Source organism: Zalophus californianus, chromosome 2, assembly GCF_009762305.2.
Source record: "Zalophus californianus isolate mZalCal1 chromosome 2, mZalCal1.pri.v2, whole genome shotgun sequence".
Taxonomy (NCBI): Eukaryota; Metazoa; Chordata; class Mammalia; order Carnivora; family Otariidae; genus Zalophus; species Zalophus californianus.
In genome coordinates, this window is record NC_045596.1 from 99,960,040 (window position 1) to 99,979,064 (window position 19,025).

Genomic DNA, 19,025 nt, shown 5'->3' on the forward strand with positions numbered 1-19,025 from the left:
ATACTATGGAGGTTCCTAAAAAGATTAAAAAAAAAAAAAAGAATCCAGTAAACTTACTTCTAGGTATACACCCAAAAGAACAGAAAGCAGTATCTCAAAAAAAAAGGTTCACACGCCCATGTTCATAACAGAACAATTCACAATAACCAAGAAGTGGAAGCAACCCAAATGTCCATCAACAGATGAATGGATAAACAAAATATGGTGTATACATACAATGAAACAAAATTCAGCTTTAAAAAGTTAGGAAATCCCACCCCATGCTACAACATGGATGAATCTTGAAAACATTATGCAAACTGAAAGAAGTTAGCTGTATGATTCTACTTATTAAGAGGTATCTAAAGTAACCAAACTTGGGGCGCCTGAGGGGCTCAGTCATTAAGCGTCTGCCTTCCCTGCTCAGCGGGAAGCCTGCTTCTCCCTCTCCCACTCCCCCTGCTTGTGTTCCCTCTCTCACTGTGTCTCTCTCTGTCAAATAAATAAATAAAATCTTAAAAAAAAAAATAAAGTAACCAAACTCATAGAAACAGAAAGTGGAATGATAGTTACCAGGGGCTGGGGAGAGGAAGACATGCAGAGCTGTTTAATGGGTACAGAGTTTCAGATTTGCAAGCCTCTTCTGGGTGTACATAACCATTAAACATTAAACATTTGACCTAACTAAAGCTCTATTATACCCTACCGTTTGCCACTTTCCTAACTTAACTACTCTCAAGCAATGTGTCTGGTATTTCATTCCAAAATTCTGTAGTTGAAGAACTTGATCATTTCCAAAATCTACCTTTTCCCCACTGGGGACTTTTTTGCCCTATTCTCCATGACTTCTCAAAAACTAATAAACAGTTTCTGCAAGAACAGCTTTTCTTTCAGCACCAAGTATATTATTTTTTCTGGGACTGCAGATAGAAACTAATTTAAATAGGTGCTTTTTTATTAGCTCCTCGTGCATCTTGGGCTACTATCTACACTTTATAAAATGTTTATCCAAATTTGGAGTTACTTTCATTGATGAAGGTTTTCCCAGTCGACCAAGTGATCAAAATCAGGAACTCAAAAATCCAACAGTAAAAAATTCTATTATTGAATCAGAAGATTAATATATGAAGTCCATACTAATGACTTTCATCACAGATCAACAAAACTTGGAAAGTGGGAGTAGGAAGTGGAGGTAGTAAAATGTTATCTTTTCTTTGTCTTTAAAACGGGATGTCTGCTTCAAAATCTCAAGAGAAGATTTTAAAAATGAAACATCTGACTTAACTCCATTTGATTGGTTTCACTTGTCACCGCATTCCTAACAATTTCAGTATGAAAATAATAGTGAGTTTAAGTCACAGCCAATATACTTAATGGTGAAACACATAAATGTTGACATTAAAATCGGGAATAAGACAAGATTTCTTATCACACCACTATTATTTAACACTGTTCTGAAAATGTCTTTCTTTTTCTTGTCCAGTACTGAGGGATTTATAGGTACCTGAGAAAGCTAGTCCCTGGCTATAGGCTTCTATGTCTTTCCTACTGCCCAGGGCCTGAGACTAGAGCCACTGCTCATGAGGCAATGGCAGTGCCTTGTAGGGAAGAGGAAGGAGAAGGTTCCTGCTCTAAGTGCGGCCTGTGGAGCAGGCAGCATAATCATCTGTCTGGCTCTTAGGCAGCAGGTCACAACATTGGGCTGTAGACGGGCTCTCTTCTCTAGCAAGCAGTGGATGGACAGTGTTCTTGGCCTATGGTGATGTTAAGAGGCCCCCCTCATGAACTGACTGGGATATCCGAAGTGGACTGCATGACAAATCTGGTGACCGAAGGCATGTGGCCAAACCTTCTGCATCTCCCTGTTAACCTGCCCAGGGCCCTGGCTCAGGCCACCCTGGAAGTCAAGGCCTGTGCCACACAAACCCAGAAAACATATTGAAACAAAAATAGGGAAAAGTTTTCAGCTTGCATGCCAATTCTGATCCACGGTGGCTGCCTAGAGCACTGTGCTGAGAATGATCTGGAGATAAAGCAGCCGCGTTGTCTTCACCAGATGTAAAATTAGAAATACAGGGCAGAAGTTTCTTCCCCAGCCAGTGTCGGACAGTCAAGACACTTCAAGTACCTCACAGGGGCAATCCTGAAGCCGCACATCCACTTGTGCCCAGCAGGCAAAACAACTAAGAAGGTTGAGCATGGTTTCTGGGGGCCAAGCCAACTTAGAATGGGACTCACCCAACTGTCCATGAGAAAAGTGACCATATAGAAAGACTGAGCCAAAGTTAAATGTCGATGAAATTTTGGGAAATGATTAATCTAAGGGCAAGGGGAAAGTGTGATGTGGACAGAGCAATGAAGGTAGTGACAGATTCAGTAAAAAGTAGTAGACAAGGAGCAAAGTACAAAGGGGTGAGCATTTTGGTAGCTACTCCTTCAATAAGAAAATGCTTCCAGATATTTCTTTTTGCAGGGAATAGCTGTTTAAAGGGTAGGTACCATGTTGGGTTGGATAAGTAATTTAAGTAAAATTATTTCTAAAACATTTTTATGAAAATGTTTTATAAAACTATCAGTATTTCAAGTGTATATAGTTCGTTCTGCTATGATGTTTGTTCTGAAAGTGTCAGTTGGGTTCTAATGTGAGTAGGGGAAAATTTCAGCATAACACAAATTTTGCAACTGCCTGTGTAAATTTTGTCTCCCAGAAACACTAAGTGGATGAAGAAAACTGCCCTTAGCTGAACTGAGCCACACAGAAATACACAAAACACATCCACCTCAAAAACCTACCACCTACTTCAGTTTACCATATGTGTTATGAGACATACCCATCCATTTTGGGTTTTACAACCTTCCAACCAATTTCAGATAACCCTCCTTCCACTACCTCTTTGGAACTCACAAGTTGCAACCCTCCTGACATATACCTCCACAAACACTCTTCAGGTCTTTTTAAAAGCAAATTGACATATTTATTACAGTATTTACGTATTGCTTAACCATTTAATATGTGTAAAACTACTACCATTTTTATTAGATTCTTTTATTTTATATGTCACTGGAGATTTTTTTTCACATCATGTCCCTAACCCCATTTTTCCCATAAGCCTCACAGATTTTATGGAGCATTTTGCATAGCACATTGAATTCTGGTAACATACATATCACATTATAGGAAGACTGACTACATGGCCAAATAGCTAAAGAGAAACAAGATCTAAAAACATAAAAACCCTACAAAGTAAAAAAGTTGAAAAAAACACTTAAGACCATGAAATAAATTCTACGTCTGATGTGTATTTCAGGATAAAATTAAAATTTTATAAGCTTCATTTAGTGGAGATATATCTGATGAAGAGTCCAAGTATTCTACTTACAACAAGTCTTTGGAATCCCCAGGACACAAAGGAATGCATGTAAAATTTTAGAAAAATAAAAACCACCTTCATTCTCTATTACTATAGAAACTAGGATGTATTCTGCTTTATGTAACTTCAGTAAAATACCGGAGAAAAATTTATAATGTCATATAGAATCAGTTAAATCCAGAGGAATCCTTACAAACAAAATAAACTCTTATAGGGGATTCATTGTAAGACTCAAAATAGTTGTGTCATCAAGACCTATCCAGAAAAATTTCATCTGAAAAATATCACATATAATTTATTATAAATGAAATATACTTTATGAGAAGCACGAAGACTTACTTGCTGAAAATGACTCCAATCTTAACTCTGAGACAAAGTAGGTTCAACAAGTCAGAGTTCAGAATCGTAAGCTTTATAAGTAAGAGAGCATGAGGTGAGTTCACCTATATTTTTATAGCACCAAATAAATAGAAGACTCTGTTCCTGAAACACATGTGACCTTTACAAGTAGCAAATAGTATTCTCCCCAAACACCCATAATTTCTGATCATGGCTTCTTTCATGTACCACATCCTTCAAGTTGGAATCGCCAGTGAACTAATCAAGTTAACATTTGTGTAGCTTTGCAGTCATTTATGTGGCCAGCTGCTGTGATAACCATATTCTGTTCCTGGGATAACTTTTCAATTTAGCAATTCAGTTGTTTTTCCACTCCTGGTACCAGTTTAACTCCGGGCTGTCTAAATGATTTCAAATAAAACAGCCTTATCTTTATGCTAACTTCATTTTTAATGCCCAGGAAATCATAAAATGTAGTATGTAGGAAACTCTGGCCACATGACAAGACAAAAGTATAAAATAAGGAAATAGTTTTTAATTATTTAAAAAAAAACTGTCAGTGAAGTCACTCAGGTAAGTTTGAAATCTCAAATATTCCTTATTTATAATAATTATATTTATATTACTGTGTTATATTAAACCATATTATATTATATTATGTTCTTATTATTTGTAATTCCCATAATGGTAACTAAACATTCCATAGAGTAGTACAATTTCTTTTTCCAACAAAAGCAACACAATTTTTGACCAGCTAACTTCTATAGAACTTTATCTCTGTACTTTACTGTACCTATGACTCCATAAGAAGCAAATTCATTAAAGTCACTTCTTGATTAAAAAGCAATCTGCAGGGCACCTGGGTGGCTCGGTCGGTTATGCATCTGCCTTCGACCCAGGTCATGAGCTCAGGTGACCTTGGGTTTGGTGATGGCTTTCTTAGATACAATACTGAAAGCATCAATCCATGAAAGGAAAATCTGAGTATTTAAACTTCATTAAAATTAAAAAAACTTCTGTTCTGAAAAGATACTATGAAGAAAATTAAAAGATAAACTACAGACTGGGAGAAATTCTTTGCTGGCATATAAGAGATACAAAGAATTCTTAAAACTTTAACAATAAGAAAACAAAATGAGCAAAAGATTCAATAGATGTCCTACTTAAGATGATGTACAATTTGCAAATAAGCATATGAAAAAATGTTCAATATCATATGTCATTAGGGAATTGCAAATTAAGACAACAATGAAATACCACTACATATCTATTAGAATTGGCCAAAATCCAAAACAGACAAAATCAAATGCTGGGAAGACATGGAACAACAGGAACTCTCATTCATTGCTGATAGCAATGCAAAATGGTACAGCTACTTTAGAAAACAGTTTGGGAGCTTTTAAAAAAACTAAACATTTTCATTATACAATCAGGAGTCATGCTACCAGGTGTTTACTCAAGTGAGTCAAAAATTTATGTCCACACAAAAATCTGCACACAAATATTTATAGCAACTTTATTCATAATTGCCAAAATTTGGAAGCAAGCTGTCCTTCAGGAGGTAAATGGATAAACTGTGGTACATCTATACAATGGAATACTACTCAGTGATAAAAATAAAAGAGCTATCAAGCCACAAAAAGACAGGAAGGAAGCTTAAAATTCACATTATTAAATGAAGGAAGCCAGTCTGAATAGGCTACAGACCATATGATTCAAACTGTAAGACATTCTGGAAAAAGCAAAACTCTTCAGACAGTAAAACTATTATGACTGAGGGAAGGAACAGATGGATGAATAAGCAGAACACAGAGGATTTTTAAGGCAGTGCCACTATTCTATATGACACTGTAATGGTGGACACATGTCATTATACATTTGTCAAAACACAAAGAATGTAAAATACAAAGATACAAATCTTTGTCAGAACACTTACAGAATGTACAACACAAAGAAGTCAAATGTAAACTACAGAGCTCAATAATAATGTATCAATACTGGCTCATCAATTGTAACAAATGAACCACACTAATGCAAGATGGAAATAATAAAGGAAACTCTGTGTGTGGCAGGGCAAGGGAGACTACATGGGAACTCTGTACCTTCCTGACAATTTTGCTGTAATCTAAAACTTCCCTAAAAAGTAAGGTCTATTAATTTAAAAAATATACACAAAATAGAAAAAGAAATAAGCTGAAGCTAAGATCAAGTGCCAAATGTATATCCTAAAGTAAAGGATACACAAACTAAAATAATAAAGCTAACTTTCTCCATAAATATGACCTCTGCTGCTATCCAATTATACCATGAGCTAAGCCCCAAGGAGGAGCTCAGGTTAATCCTGATATGGTCTATACCAGTACTATCCAGCAGACATATACTATAAGCCACATAAGCAATTTTAATAGTAGTCACATTGAACAATAAAAGATTAATTGTAATAATACAAATATTATTTAAACTTACATTTCACAATATTATCATTTTAACATGTAATCAACATAAAAGTTATTAACAAGACATTTTACATCCTTTTTCAAACTCTGAAATCTGGATTATTTTATACTTACAGCACACCACATATCAATTTGTATGCTATATTTTAAATCAGAAATACTTAATCTCATTTTAGATTTCATATATAATTTTAAAAAGGTTCACAAAGTTGTTCCAAAGATACTTATAATTTTTCCAATAATGAGGGGCGCCTGGGTGGCTCAGCTGGTTGGGCGACTGCCTTCGGCTCAGGTCATGATCCTGGAGTCCCGGGATTGAGTCCCACATCGGGCTCCCTGCTCAGCGGGGAGTCAGCTTCTCCCTCTGACCCTCCCCCCTCATGCTCTCTCTATCTCATTCTCTCTCTCAAAAAAATAAATAAAATCTTTAAAAAAAATTTTTTTTCCAATAATGAAATTATCTGTGCACATCCATATTGACAAAACTGGTTCCACATTTTTATAAGAATTGACTCTGAAGAAAACGCATATCAGTTTCAAAACTACAGCTATCCAAGTTATGTAAAATAATTTGTTTTTATATCAAAAAAGTATTCATAAAATTGAATTCAGAGATTTGTATAATTGTATAAATGGAAAAGCCTAAATTTATTGTTATCAACATTCATCAAATCGTTCTTGTAGTTTTTCGCAGCAACTTTACTTGACACTGCATATTATAATTAAAATCATCTGTATATTTATTCATTTTTAAGACATATAAAGACATTGTTATTGATTTGTATCACTGAAATTTTCAATTTCAACAACCAGCTAGGTTATAAAATGCTTTTCTTTTCCTTGAAGCTTCAAATTTAGCTCATTTATATGCAGTGTGATATTGGTGCAAAAACGTAAATCACAATGAAATTGTTCTTTGTCTTTGACTATTGAGTATTTGTCAAGTCTTCTTTTTTCAAGAGTCAGTAGTACAGTCACCTTTGTAAACTCACCCATAACTCGACCATTGAATATTGGCAAAGAGCACAAAATCATTACATTCATTGTCTTCTACTGTTTTTAATAATTCCAAACTGGCAATGATTAAAATCATTTGCACATAAATGAATGAATTTAATAACTGAATCCATAATACTTTTCATAGAGTCTACTTCAGAAAACTGAATGCAAATATTTTCAATATGTATCATATAGAATTAGGTCATATTAAAAATATTCATCTTTCTTTTAAAAAAATCTCCATAAATCTTGATATTTTGATCTACCATACCTGAAGTACCATCCTCCATGAAAAACCACTTTTTTAAGTCTACACCCCAAGTTCATTTATTTAGGCCATGTACTGATAGTTCTTTGTAAATTTGGAAATCCTCTGAAACAAACTACGTGGAAAGTATTAACTGGGTAGAACCTCATGGCCCATGACTCATCTAAAGCCAAAGAAAAATATGTGCAATTTTTCAAACTTTGGCTCAATTTGATCTTTATTGTCAGAATGACCATGTATTCTACAGGCAATTATTTGATCTTTCACTTTTAGGCTTTTCCTTGTAATTTTCCAAAAAAATTTTCACAACTGAAATAATTTCTCCTATAATCTCTCCAACTGAAAAAAAAATTTTTTTTCCTTAGGGTGAGAACCAAGGTGGCCAAAATTACACTCTCAGATACTGTTGAAATCAAACATATTTTTTTATTATACATTTAATTCTGATTTCTGGCAAGCAATTTCATAAGTTCTTTTTTTAATATTGAGAAGACACTTGTCATCAAATTCATTCTGTATTTGCTGAAAATATTTCTTCATATAGTCATCTTTACTAATTTGTTTCTTTTATTTATAATAGCTTTTTTTTACTCAATCACAGAAAATAAAATTGTCTTTATTGTGAAATTTGTGGCATATCTTCTTCCATTCTCATTCCATCTTTTCTTGTTCTAGTTCCTGCGTCTCCACTCAAGTGTGCATCAGTTATATACTTCATATGCTTAAATGTTTTTCCGTACTTTGTTTTTACACTAGAAAGCTAATGTAATGATATAGTATTAAAACAACCATTGTAACATCTATAAATACGTATAAAATACGTACACCATATAATGTATAACAAATATTTCTATAAAGTTACCAATTTCAAAAGTAACTCATGCTGTTTACATAAAATATTCAAATAAACACATTACAATGTTGCATGGGTGTATAGAAAAAAAAAATCATTTGATTTATTTTCAGAAAACCATTTGAATTATTCTGCTGACACCAAAAAAACTGGTGATATGTTTCTATAAAATATTAAAAAATAATGCACATGCCTGACACACACCCACAGTATAATGATATCTCATATCATGCAGCAGAAAAGTAAAATATAGTCTTACCAAAAAATAAAGCATCATTTAAGTGAAAAATATTTTACATTGCTTTAGTTTTTTAAGTTAAATTTTAATTATTTAAAGTAAATAAAATTAAAAATTCAGTTTATCAGTCATGCTAGCCAGATATCAAGTGCTCATGGCCCCAGCCATGTAGCCAGTTGTTATCACACTGGACAGTGGAGGTCTACACACTTAAGGTTAAATACAGTGCTTTTAAAGTGTTATCTTAGAAGATCTTTTAAAAGCTTTCAAGAGATTTTAATGTAAGTAACATTACTCAGGTTGTCTCCCTTGGCCCTCATTTTTTTAGCTCTCAGTATAAAGAAAATAGAATTATAAACTATTATAGGGTTAGGAGGTAACAAATATCAGTTCCTCTAATGCCCCAACACTGTACTTTCTTAAAAGTGATTTTCTCTTATTTTGCTAACTGTCTTCTTGTTCTATTATGCAGCTAGAAATCTAAAAATACAGGAACTATGATTACCACTAATTTCATGGAATTTCTTTATTTTTATATATGCAACAAATACCGAAACATACTCCAGTTCCCAATAACACTCCCAGGACTGCTAACGGTTACACTTCCAAAAATGCATACAATCATTGCTCAGAGATCTTTCTAAGGATCTGAAATATTTTCCCTGAAACTAGTCCTAAGAAGTTAATGGGACGTTCACTATAAGGACTTAAAGTGTTCAGAAAATTATTTAGAGAAATACGGCTCTTTAAAATGTAATTTTACACAAGACACTGATGGATACATAAAATATTCAAAATGATTGCTAATAGGTACAGGGTTTCTTTTTGGGGTAATGAAAATATTCTAAAATCAAATAGTGCTGATGACTCCACATTCTATAAACATACTTTAAACTACTGGATTGTATATTTTAAATGGTGAATTTTATGTTATGTGAATTATATCTCAATAAAGCTGCTATAAAAACATTCACGAATGCCTCCTGCATTTATGTGTAAACTGTTAGTGAAGGAGACAAGGCTTTCTCGGTAATCACATCTCAGATGTGCAATATTGTTATTGCATATGTTGAAGTAAGACAGACATGAAAAATTCATGTAATTCCTACTGGTATTACATATGTATGGAAATGCACACAAAATGATTTACAAGAGAAGATACATAGAAAAAAGAAAATGTGGGACTTTAACTTCATGTCTATTGCTCTAATTTTTTACATCATGTAATCACATGTGACTTGTGTAATGAAAAATAAATATTTTGAAAACATAATAATCTGGTTGATACACGCATCTCTCTTCATTTACACTTTCTCTCCCTTCCTTTATACTTTCTACTTGAAATACTTGCCTCAAACTCTAGAATTATTCTTTTAATCTGATTACCAAAGACTTTAAAGTCCTGATAAACAAAGACTTTAATTAAGGGTGCTTTCTAATCAAAACATTTGGAGAATATAGAAATAATGGAAAATACACATACTGCACTCCTTACCAGATATTAAGCTTTACCTTCTCTGCCAGGTATTTTTTGTATCTCTTGGTAAACCCACCGCCTAATGTATCATCTGGAACAGAGTAAGCATTGAGACAGAGTTGCTGTATGAACCAATAATGTCACTCTCATGGGGAGTATACATTCCGTCCACCCTCCTCCCCTAAAGAATGCTAAATAAACTTGTTCCAATGCCCACCCTCACCTATGAAGTCTATGAAAAAGCTGACCTATAGCAGCTCCAGGTTATGTCTGACTGGGTAAGAGCAATCCTATTTTTGCCATTTCAAGAATGGATATGTGACATATTAGGAAGAGGATTCTTGAAAATGTGTTCTTGCTCCTTAGGGACACTACTTGTCTGAAACGTGCTTGGTACCCGCCATCAGCTTGAGAATTAAGCCACTACCAAGGTCAGCAAAGCAGAGAGCCAAGAGGTGGAGAGAACTTGGGTAACATCAGTAATCTAATTAATCAACCATTCCTGAAGCCTGTTTAATTATTGAATTTCCTCTCATTTGAGGAAATGTCCTCATTATTCAAATAAGTTGGAGTTGCTGTTATTTGTAGCCAAATGTATCTATTTGATAAAATTCCTGTGGTGCTCTAAGTTGATCAGAATCACAAATATGGCAAAAATACTCCAACAATACAGATATTGAATTGTTTTTGTTTTTTGTTTTGTTTTGTTTTTTTAACCAAACTACTCTGCCTAGATTCCCAACACTGTTCTAATTACACCTCAGGTTTGGCTGAATGGCCATAAGTTGGTTGCCAAGCTCAGGTGGGAGCCGCCTTGTGAAGGGCAGACAAAGGACGACCACAAAACAAACTTCCAGAAGTAGAACTTCCAGAAGACATGTAACATTCAATTGCTTTGCTTTATCCCTTATTAGAGGACTAGTGTCAGGAGGGATGCACATGGCATTTGTTTTAGGATTCCCAGCATTCTACAAGGCTTCCTAGGTGGTATCCTCCAACTGATGTCTACGCTAAGTGGTTCCATTTGGAACCTAAAACAAAATGTTATCGTCTGCAAAAGAAAAACATTTAGTAAAGAGACTTCTTTGTTCCAAACACCTAAAAGGACTTCCATAAACATTAAAGAAAAATAAAAGATTTTAAAAGATTGAAAACATTTTTCCCAAAAACTGAAACACATTGGAAAGCTGGGGCTGAATCAAGTTCCCAAATATCAGAACAGCTGTAATCACAAAATAACTGCAAAGAATGAAAAAAACATCTAAACAGAATGTCCAGTTTCATATCCAACCAATCAGCTCCTTTAAAAACCATATTTTAGTCAAATCACCATCTTCGCAACAGCAATAAATAAAAGATGTCTACAAAGTAGGCAAACCCAACACAATAAAATACCAGGGGAATCAAGAAGTTTCTTCTTTTTTAACCTTTAAATTACATATTTTCTAAGAATGCCAATGGTAAAAATAGTGTATACATTTATTCAATATATTTACTGAATATCGATGTTAACTAGACTTACTGTGGTAATCATTTTGCAATCTATACAAATATCAAATTCATTATGTTATACACCTCAATCTAGTATCAAGTTATGTATCAATTATACCTCAACAAAAATATTTATGGAATATGAATGATTTATTCAATACTATTAAATGACTTTAACTTTTATTCGATTATATTTATGACCTAGATCTGTGCTAAGACCTAAGGGGTACAGATCAATAGGACAATGCCGGGTCTTCCAAAGTTTACAGTGTAGTAATCCACCCATCCCCCACCCCCTCACACTCTCACTCGCCTCATGCCTTATCTCACACCCGTCGCCACCTTCCACACATATGGTTCAGGATAAACACTTAAAAGTCATTCTGAATTCTTCCCTTTCAACACAGAATCAATCAGTGAGCCTTATCGGTGTTAGTTACCTCCAACAACATACACCCAGAAGCCCACCACCTCTCACCAACTCCACTGCTAAGGCCCAAGTCCATGCCTCCTGCAAATCACGCCTGGACTATAGTAGCAGACCGAGTGTACCTGCTCTACTCTCACCTCCCTCCAGGAGCCTGTTCTCCACCCAGCAGACACAGTGTTCTTCTCAGGGCATGAAGAGGATCATATCATTCTCTTGATCAATCCTTTAGCTGCTGGAATAAACCTTGTGATCTGACCTATAACTACCTGTCTAACCCTGTGCCCTACATCTGGCCCCTCATGCACTAACCACTAGCCACGCTGGCTTTGTTTCTGGTCTTGGAACAGCCCAAATTTACTGACATCTCTGCTCCTCCCTGGGCTCTTGATCCAGGTATTCATATGGCTGTGCTCTCAATGTTTAGGTCTCAGCACAACCTAACAGCTCTGGTCAAGAGAGAAAGTAGAAATTCATGAGCTGGCATTTTAGCTCACTGTTCTGTTCTATTTTTTAAAGTAAACTTTTTTTTGAAATGTAACATAATTACCAAGAAAATGCAGAAACGTTAAGTGTATAGATCAATGAATCTCCCAAAGTAAACATACCAATACAACTAGCAGACAGATCAAGAAACAGCACCCAGAAGACTTTCCAGGAACCCGCTCCCAAGTCACTATCCTCACAATGAGGTAACAGCAATCTTGATTTATAATTTCATAAATTAGCCTTACCTGTTTTTGAAATTTATATAAACAAAATCATGCAGACTCTTTGTCTCCAGCTTCTTTCAGTCATGTTATGTTTTTGAGATTCACCCACGTTGTAAAGCACAGTTATAACACAAAGCTTAATAATATAATATACTACACTGCATTCGGCCATTTAGTTATAGGTGGACATTTGAGTTATTTCCAGTTTGGGATAACTTTTCATCATGCTGCTAGGAAAATTCTTGTACACAGCTTCTAGGAAATATATGAACATACTTCTACTGGGAATATGCCTAATAGAATGGCCACATTGTATCATATTCAGCTCTAGTACATACCACTAAATAGTTTTCCAAAGTGACTGTATTAATTTTAAAAACCCAGCATCAGTGTAAATGAGTTTCAGATAATCCTTGCAAATATTTGACATTGTCTATCTTTTTAATTTTAGGCATTCTGGTGAATATATCATGGCATCTCATTATGCTTTTGGATTGCATTTCCCAGATGACTAACGAAGCTGACCATCACTTCATGTTTATTGGCCATATGGATATCTTATTGTGTGAAGTGTCTATTCAAGTGTTTGCCCGTTTTTCTTTTAATTTTTTTTATCAAATTGTAGTTCTTAATATAGTCAGGATACAAATCTTTTTTCAGACATATGCATTACAAATTTCCTCCCCTTTGTGATGTGTTTTTTCATTCTCTTTATTGTATGTTCTGATGAACAGTTAATTTTACTGTTATCCAATGTATCATTTTTCCCTTTACAGTGTTTATTGTTAATTTAAGAAACCTCCACCTACCCTAAGATCATAAGGGTATTCTCCTACATTTTCTTCCAAAGGTTGATTGTTTTCCCCTGACATGCTTACATTTATAATCATATTAAATTGATTTTGCATATACAACGTGAGTTAGGGGTCTAAATACTCTTTTTCCATAAGGATATCATTTGACCCCTAGCTGTTATTGAAAATTCCATCCTTTCCCCACCGTACTGATGACATCTTTGTCAAAAACAGTGTCTACTTGTCTTATCCTTGTGCCAACACTACAGTATTAAATTAGAATGCCTTTATATTAAGTCTTGATATCTGATAGTGTAAGTTCTCCAGTTTTGATCTTTCACTTCAAGGCTGCTTTGGTTAATTCATATCCCTTTGGAATTTTCACATCAATTTTATAATCAGTTTCCACCAAAACAAACAACCAACCAAACAAAATTTGCTAGGATTTTTAATGGGATTGCATCTTTTGAAATCTATTGACTTACGCTTTATGAGTATGGTTAATTGTGGTAAACGTTCCATGTGCATTTGATCAACCATCACTGGGTAGTATTCTACATATCTCAGTTAGGGCATGTCTGATAACTACATTGATCAGATTATTTCTCTATCCTTTCCAGTTTTATCTTCCTGCTTATTCTCTGAGCAGTTGAGTAGGATGTGTTTAAGTCTTCCATTAGGATTGTGTTTGTCTATGCCTATTGCTAGTTCTTTCAGTTTTTGCCTTCACATTTGAAATATATATATCTTCTAGTGTACTGACCCTCTTCATTTCTAGTAATGTTCACTTCCTTAAAGTCTACTTGTCAAATACTGGTGAAGTTACATCTGATATCTCTTTTTTCATGCTTTTATTTCCAGGCATTCTGTGTCTTCATATTTTAAAACTGTCTGTTAAGGAACATCAGGTTGGTTTTTGCATTCAATCCATTAATAATAGTCTTTTAATTGAAATATTTAGCCCATTTAAATCTAATATAATTATTGATCTAGTTGGATTGATAGCTACCATGTTAGTATTTACTTTCTATATGACCCAGTTGTTTCTTTTTTCTCACTTCTTACCTGATTTTGCATTAAGAAAATTCTTTTATTATCCAATTTTTTCCTTTAATTAACTTGTTAGTTAAACAATCTTTTACTATTATTCTAGAAAATTTAGTTAAATCTACTTGATGATGCTAGAACTTTGGAACTCTTAAATTCCCTTTGTTTCCCTCCTGCCTTTCCAATTATTCTTATCATTATATAAATTATACATATTTTTAAAACCCATAAAACATTACTATAATTGTTTAGTACTATCAACATTTACATTTATCCATCCATATACTTTCCCTCTGTTGCTATTCACTCTATTCTGCATTTCCACGTTTCCATCAGAATTCATTTTCTTTCTCCCAGAAGAGCTACTTTTACTCTAGCATTTCTTTGGTATAGGTCTGTTGGGTTTTGCTTATCTGAATACATCTTTATTTGCCTTTTTTTGACAAAACTACTTATTAAGCAAATCAAATTTGGAAAGCAAAAGTACTTATCAAGCAAATCAAATTTGGAAGGTCTTAAATTTATCTGTTTTAAGGAAAAAGCATCAAATTCTTTCTATAAACATTTAGTTTCACTGTAACAAAGAAACTTATACATACTTTTAGATTTAGAGCTATTTTCTTTCTTTCTCCATGAAAGAAAAACACAATTTAAAAATAAACAGGAACAAAATTACAACAGAAAGTGTCAATTCTAAAAAAATCTTACACAATTTGGATGACTCTTCATCAAGTGGCAGGACTCAAGTCACCATTAGAATAAAATTTTATTTTAAAGGTATCATGTTAAACTTTAATTAGGCATGCCCAAGGACAAGTCATGTCTAAATACCCACTCAATGCCATTATCTTTTCAAATTTGCATCTGCCCATTCTCCCTCCTCTCTTTTTAACACTAAAATACCCAACATCTCAAACCCATCCTTTCCCTGTTTAACATAATTCCATTTCATTAGATTTTTTATTGAGCAAAGTGCTTGTAGAAGATGATAATGCTAAATGTCCATATTTATATAGAGACATAGTGTATTCTCCTAGACCTCTGGAGAAAGAAGTAGAAGTCAAGGATTTTAAGCACAAGGATGAACACTCTCTAGATTCCAGCAGAGCAAAGGGGGAAATTTTTCTTCTTTCTCACAGTGCATGGTGATATGTTATTTCCACACCAGTACATTCAGATTTTTGAGACAAAAATGGATAACAAGTAACTTGGATCAGAAATGGATAGACATTTTTTCCCATTATATTTTGCTCAAAATAGTCTCCCATAAAATAAGTAGAGAGTCATATAATAAAGAGAAGGAAAACATAAAGAAATCTCATTAAAACAAAGCAATTGAACACAAAAGGAAAAAATAGGAGACGGTAACTTGCTCCCAGAAAACATAAAATTTTAAGAAATAAAAGGAAGGTTGGAATCTATTAGTATTCTGTTAACCCATATATATCTTTCTGTCTTCCTATTTAGCCTTTCTCCTTCTTCTACATCATCACCATTTTCATCTCCTCCCTTTATCCTCAACCTCTTTATCATCAACATGTTCCAAGATTTAAGAAGCAGAGTATAAAGTCCCCACTCTGACTGTGGGCCCCGGTCATATTCTACAATCCAGCTCTTCTGGAGCCATGAACTTAGAGGTTACTGTATGTTTATTAATGAGGTAGATATTTTAATCTTCAACTGGCTCCTATCTATTCTTCCTTGGTTAGAACCGAAGAGAGATAGAGAGAAGGGTTATTAATCAGGAAACATCACCAATGTGTAAGGTCTGGGGGTTGGGAAAGAAGTCCCCCAAAACAAACCATATTTAAAGACCAACACAGAAGGGGCCCCAGTTCACCTGCTATGCACATTTATTTTGAAATAATAATTTACTATAACTGTAGGAGATTAACAGTTCTTACAAACACCTACAAATCTTGTAATCATATTTCTCTAGCTGTATTTTTGAAAGCATGTTATTTACTCAGAGGTACAGAATCTTTTCTGCTGACAAAAATAAATAAAACTGATTATTTGATATTTTGCATTTTTTAATACACAGGTACCTAGCAGAATGTAATGACTAATAGCCCTGGTAATTCCACTAGCCTCAGATGTAAAAAGAAAAAAAAAAAAATGTAGTTTTTGCTCATCAATCCTCAAGTCAATAGATTTTAAAAAGTAAACAAATGTAAGATTTTTTAAATGCCATTAAGTCACAATCATACAGGTAAAGTTGATTTCTCTCATCGTACTTTATGCACCCTACAATGTGTTAGTTCTGGAATCCTTACAAGACCACAAGCTCCTTAAGAGTAAGAGCATGGATTTTTTAAAAAGCAAAGTTTAAGTCTTGTGTTGTTTTATTCTTAATGTACAGAAATTACTTTTCTACAAAGTTGTAGACACTTTTCTTCTAAGGTTTAATAGCAAGAAATCAACATGTATCTAAGTAAGAGAGATTTTATTTTTTCCTGTAAAAACAACACTCAGAATTTAGATATTTCACTTGACTCTCCAGGTTTTACCTGGTTCTTTGGGATTCTGCATGTGAGTTCTTAACTAGCTGACAGCAAGAACATTTTGTCCACAGAGGCCCATCCGATATTACTAAATTATAGCATGGTATTCTGCTCAACCTGCATCAGATCACACCACCAAATACCCAACTACACCTGCTGAACTGTTCAAAGATGGAGAGGCACATGGACCCAGCATGAGCGGGAGAGAGAGAGGGATGGGATTGAGACCTTTGTGATCTCACAATAGATGCAAAGTTTAGGAATGAATGACTCCACTGGCAATGTCAGGATGATACCAAGTTTTGACAACTTACCAGACCAGTTTCTAGACAAAAACTTCTTACAGGTGATGCAAAAGGATGTCTTGGAAAAGCAAGGGAAGACCCACTGCAAACAGAGTAGAGCTGTTTGGAGGATTCAAGCAGACACCAGCGGCCACTTTGGAATACCTGCATAATAGGCTGGGCGAGGAAAAAGTACAATCTGTGTTGTATTCTATAGGTGCCAAAACTTAAAGGTATGTATGTGCAGGAAGCATAAAGACCCAGAGCCTAGACAGGAGGAATTTGAGTTAACTGTGCCTTGAAATACTGAAGAAAGTATTATAGAAAAAGAAGCTCTTGGAGATTTAAAAACAAAGGACGATTGAGAGTTTTAGCCGCAGTACAGTAATGGATTTGGGTTTCAGAGCAAGTTTGAGCAGGTACAGACTAGAAGGAAATATACCTCAAGCTCCAAACGACCTGGAAAAAAGTAGACAAAAAGACTGTTCTACATAATAGAATACAATACAGACAACTGGGCTCATGCCACTAAATTATCCACGGGAAGTATTTACAATCAGGCACGGGTTTCCAACCTCAAGCTTTATGATTGGTCTCAGGCCCAAGAAATAAAGGAATCTTCTACCAATGAGCGTAATTCCAAAAGAAAAGCAAAAATCTGAGGATACCAACAAGCCTGAAGGACAGATGAGACTAGTCTCTTCAGACCTGAATCTCAAATTCTGGTGGCCCACACAGAACAAGGCTGAGGTGCTGGTGAATTCTCTGAAGCAGTGGGCATCAATAAATTTCCAACCTGCACCTCTAGAGGGAGAGGAGAAGGTCACAGCAGACAGTATCAATTGTCCCATCAGATCCCTTTATATCCTGTCCCAAACTCACAGGGCCTCACACATACCAGTAGGTTCATTCCTAACTGGTGCCTCCAACTTCTCTGGCATGAAATGGCCACCTAGGGGTTCCTGGCCCTGTCCACCAGAGCTGTTGGCCATAAGCAAAGTGCAAAGAGAGACTGAGGAAGAGCTATGCCACATGCTCTCTCACATGACACCATTTTCCAGACTGTCCTAAGGATCTGGTTCACGTTCCATAATCACACATAGACCAAGTTAACTCTTGGCTTGAGAAGGACAACCTATCTGAGAACTGCAGGGGGTTAAATTTGTAGCTATGGGCCAAATTAGAAATGACTTAAATAACCAGCCCCAAAGTACCCACCAGAGAGGGGCAGCTCCCTACCTCCCTCAGAGAGGACTCAAAGGGCTCCATGAGGGGAAGACTGCAGAAGGAGTCTTTCTCCTTTCTCTCTGCTCCTTCTGAGTCTGCAACCTCCAAAGCTAAATAACGAAAGTGGACTTCACTAGTATAACTCAAGGCTGGGAAGCCGCTCATTCAGTTAACTTAATATAATAACACTTAATAGTACTAAAGCTAGCAGGCAGCAAACTTTTGGAATTCAAAAGGTGTTGATTGTTTTTTAAATAATCCCCCCCAAAAGGCAAACCACTGAGAGAGGTGTTCCCCTGTCCTGCACTGCCCTCCCCCCCGCCCCCAACAGCACAGCAGAGAAAAGACTGGCTGACAATCCAAAATGAAAACCAGACGACTATGAGGAAGAAGAACTAGAGGAAGGAGTAGAAGGACATGTGAACTAAGGGGTTTAAAGGATCAAAGGACTTAAGTGAAAAGAGCAGGCTCATCAAGGGGAGACTCTTCATCAATACTCTCCTGAGTTGCATAAAAAGTATTTTTTTAAGCAATAAGAATATTACTTATTCAAAACCC

At 35.1% G+C, this 19,025-nt stretch overlaps 1 protein-coding gene across 7 annotated transcripts in view; it reads right to left on the reverse strand.

Annotated features, from left to right (window-relative positions):
• The window catches only part of PRDM5 (PR/SET domain 5), a 187,029-nt gene that overhangs the window by 150,661 nt on the left and 17,343 nt on the right, over nucleotides 1-19,025 (reverse strand). For 4 of the 7 annotated variants that reach the window (XM_027598799.2, XM_027598800.2, XM_027598804.1 and 1 more), the window contains exon 3: nucleotides 17,271-17,417. The exons of the other annotated variants lie outside the window; for them this stretch is intronic. In XM_027598799.2, coding sequence (XP_027454600.1) covers nucleotides 17,271-17,417 — 147 coding nt within the window. The remainder of the gene's footprint in view (nucleotides 1-17,270; nucleotides 17,418-19,025) is intronic. 7 annotated transcript variants of the gene reach the window in all.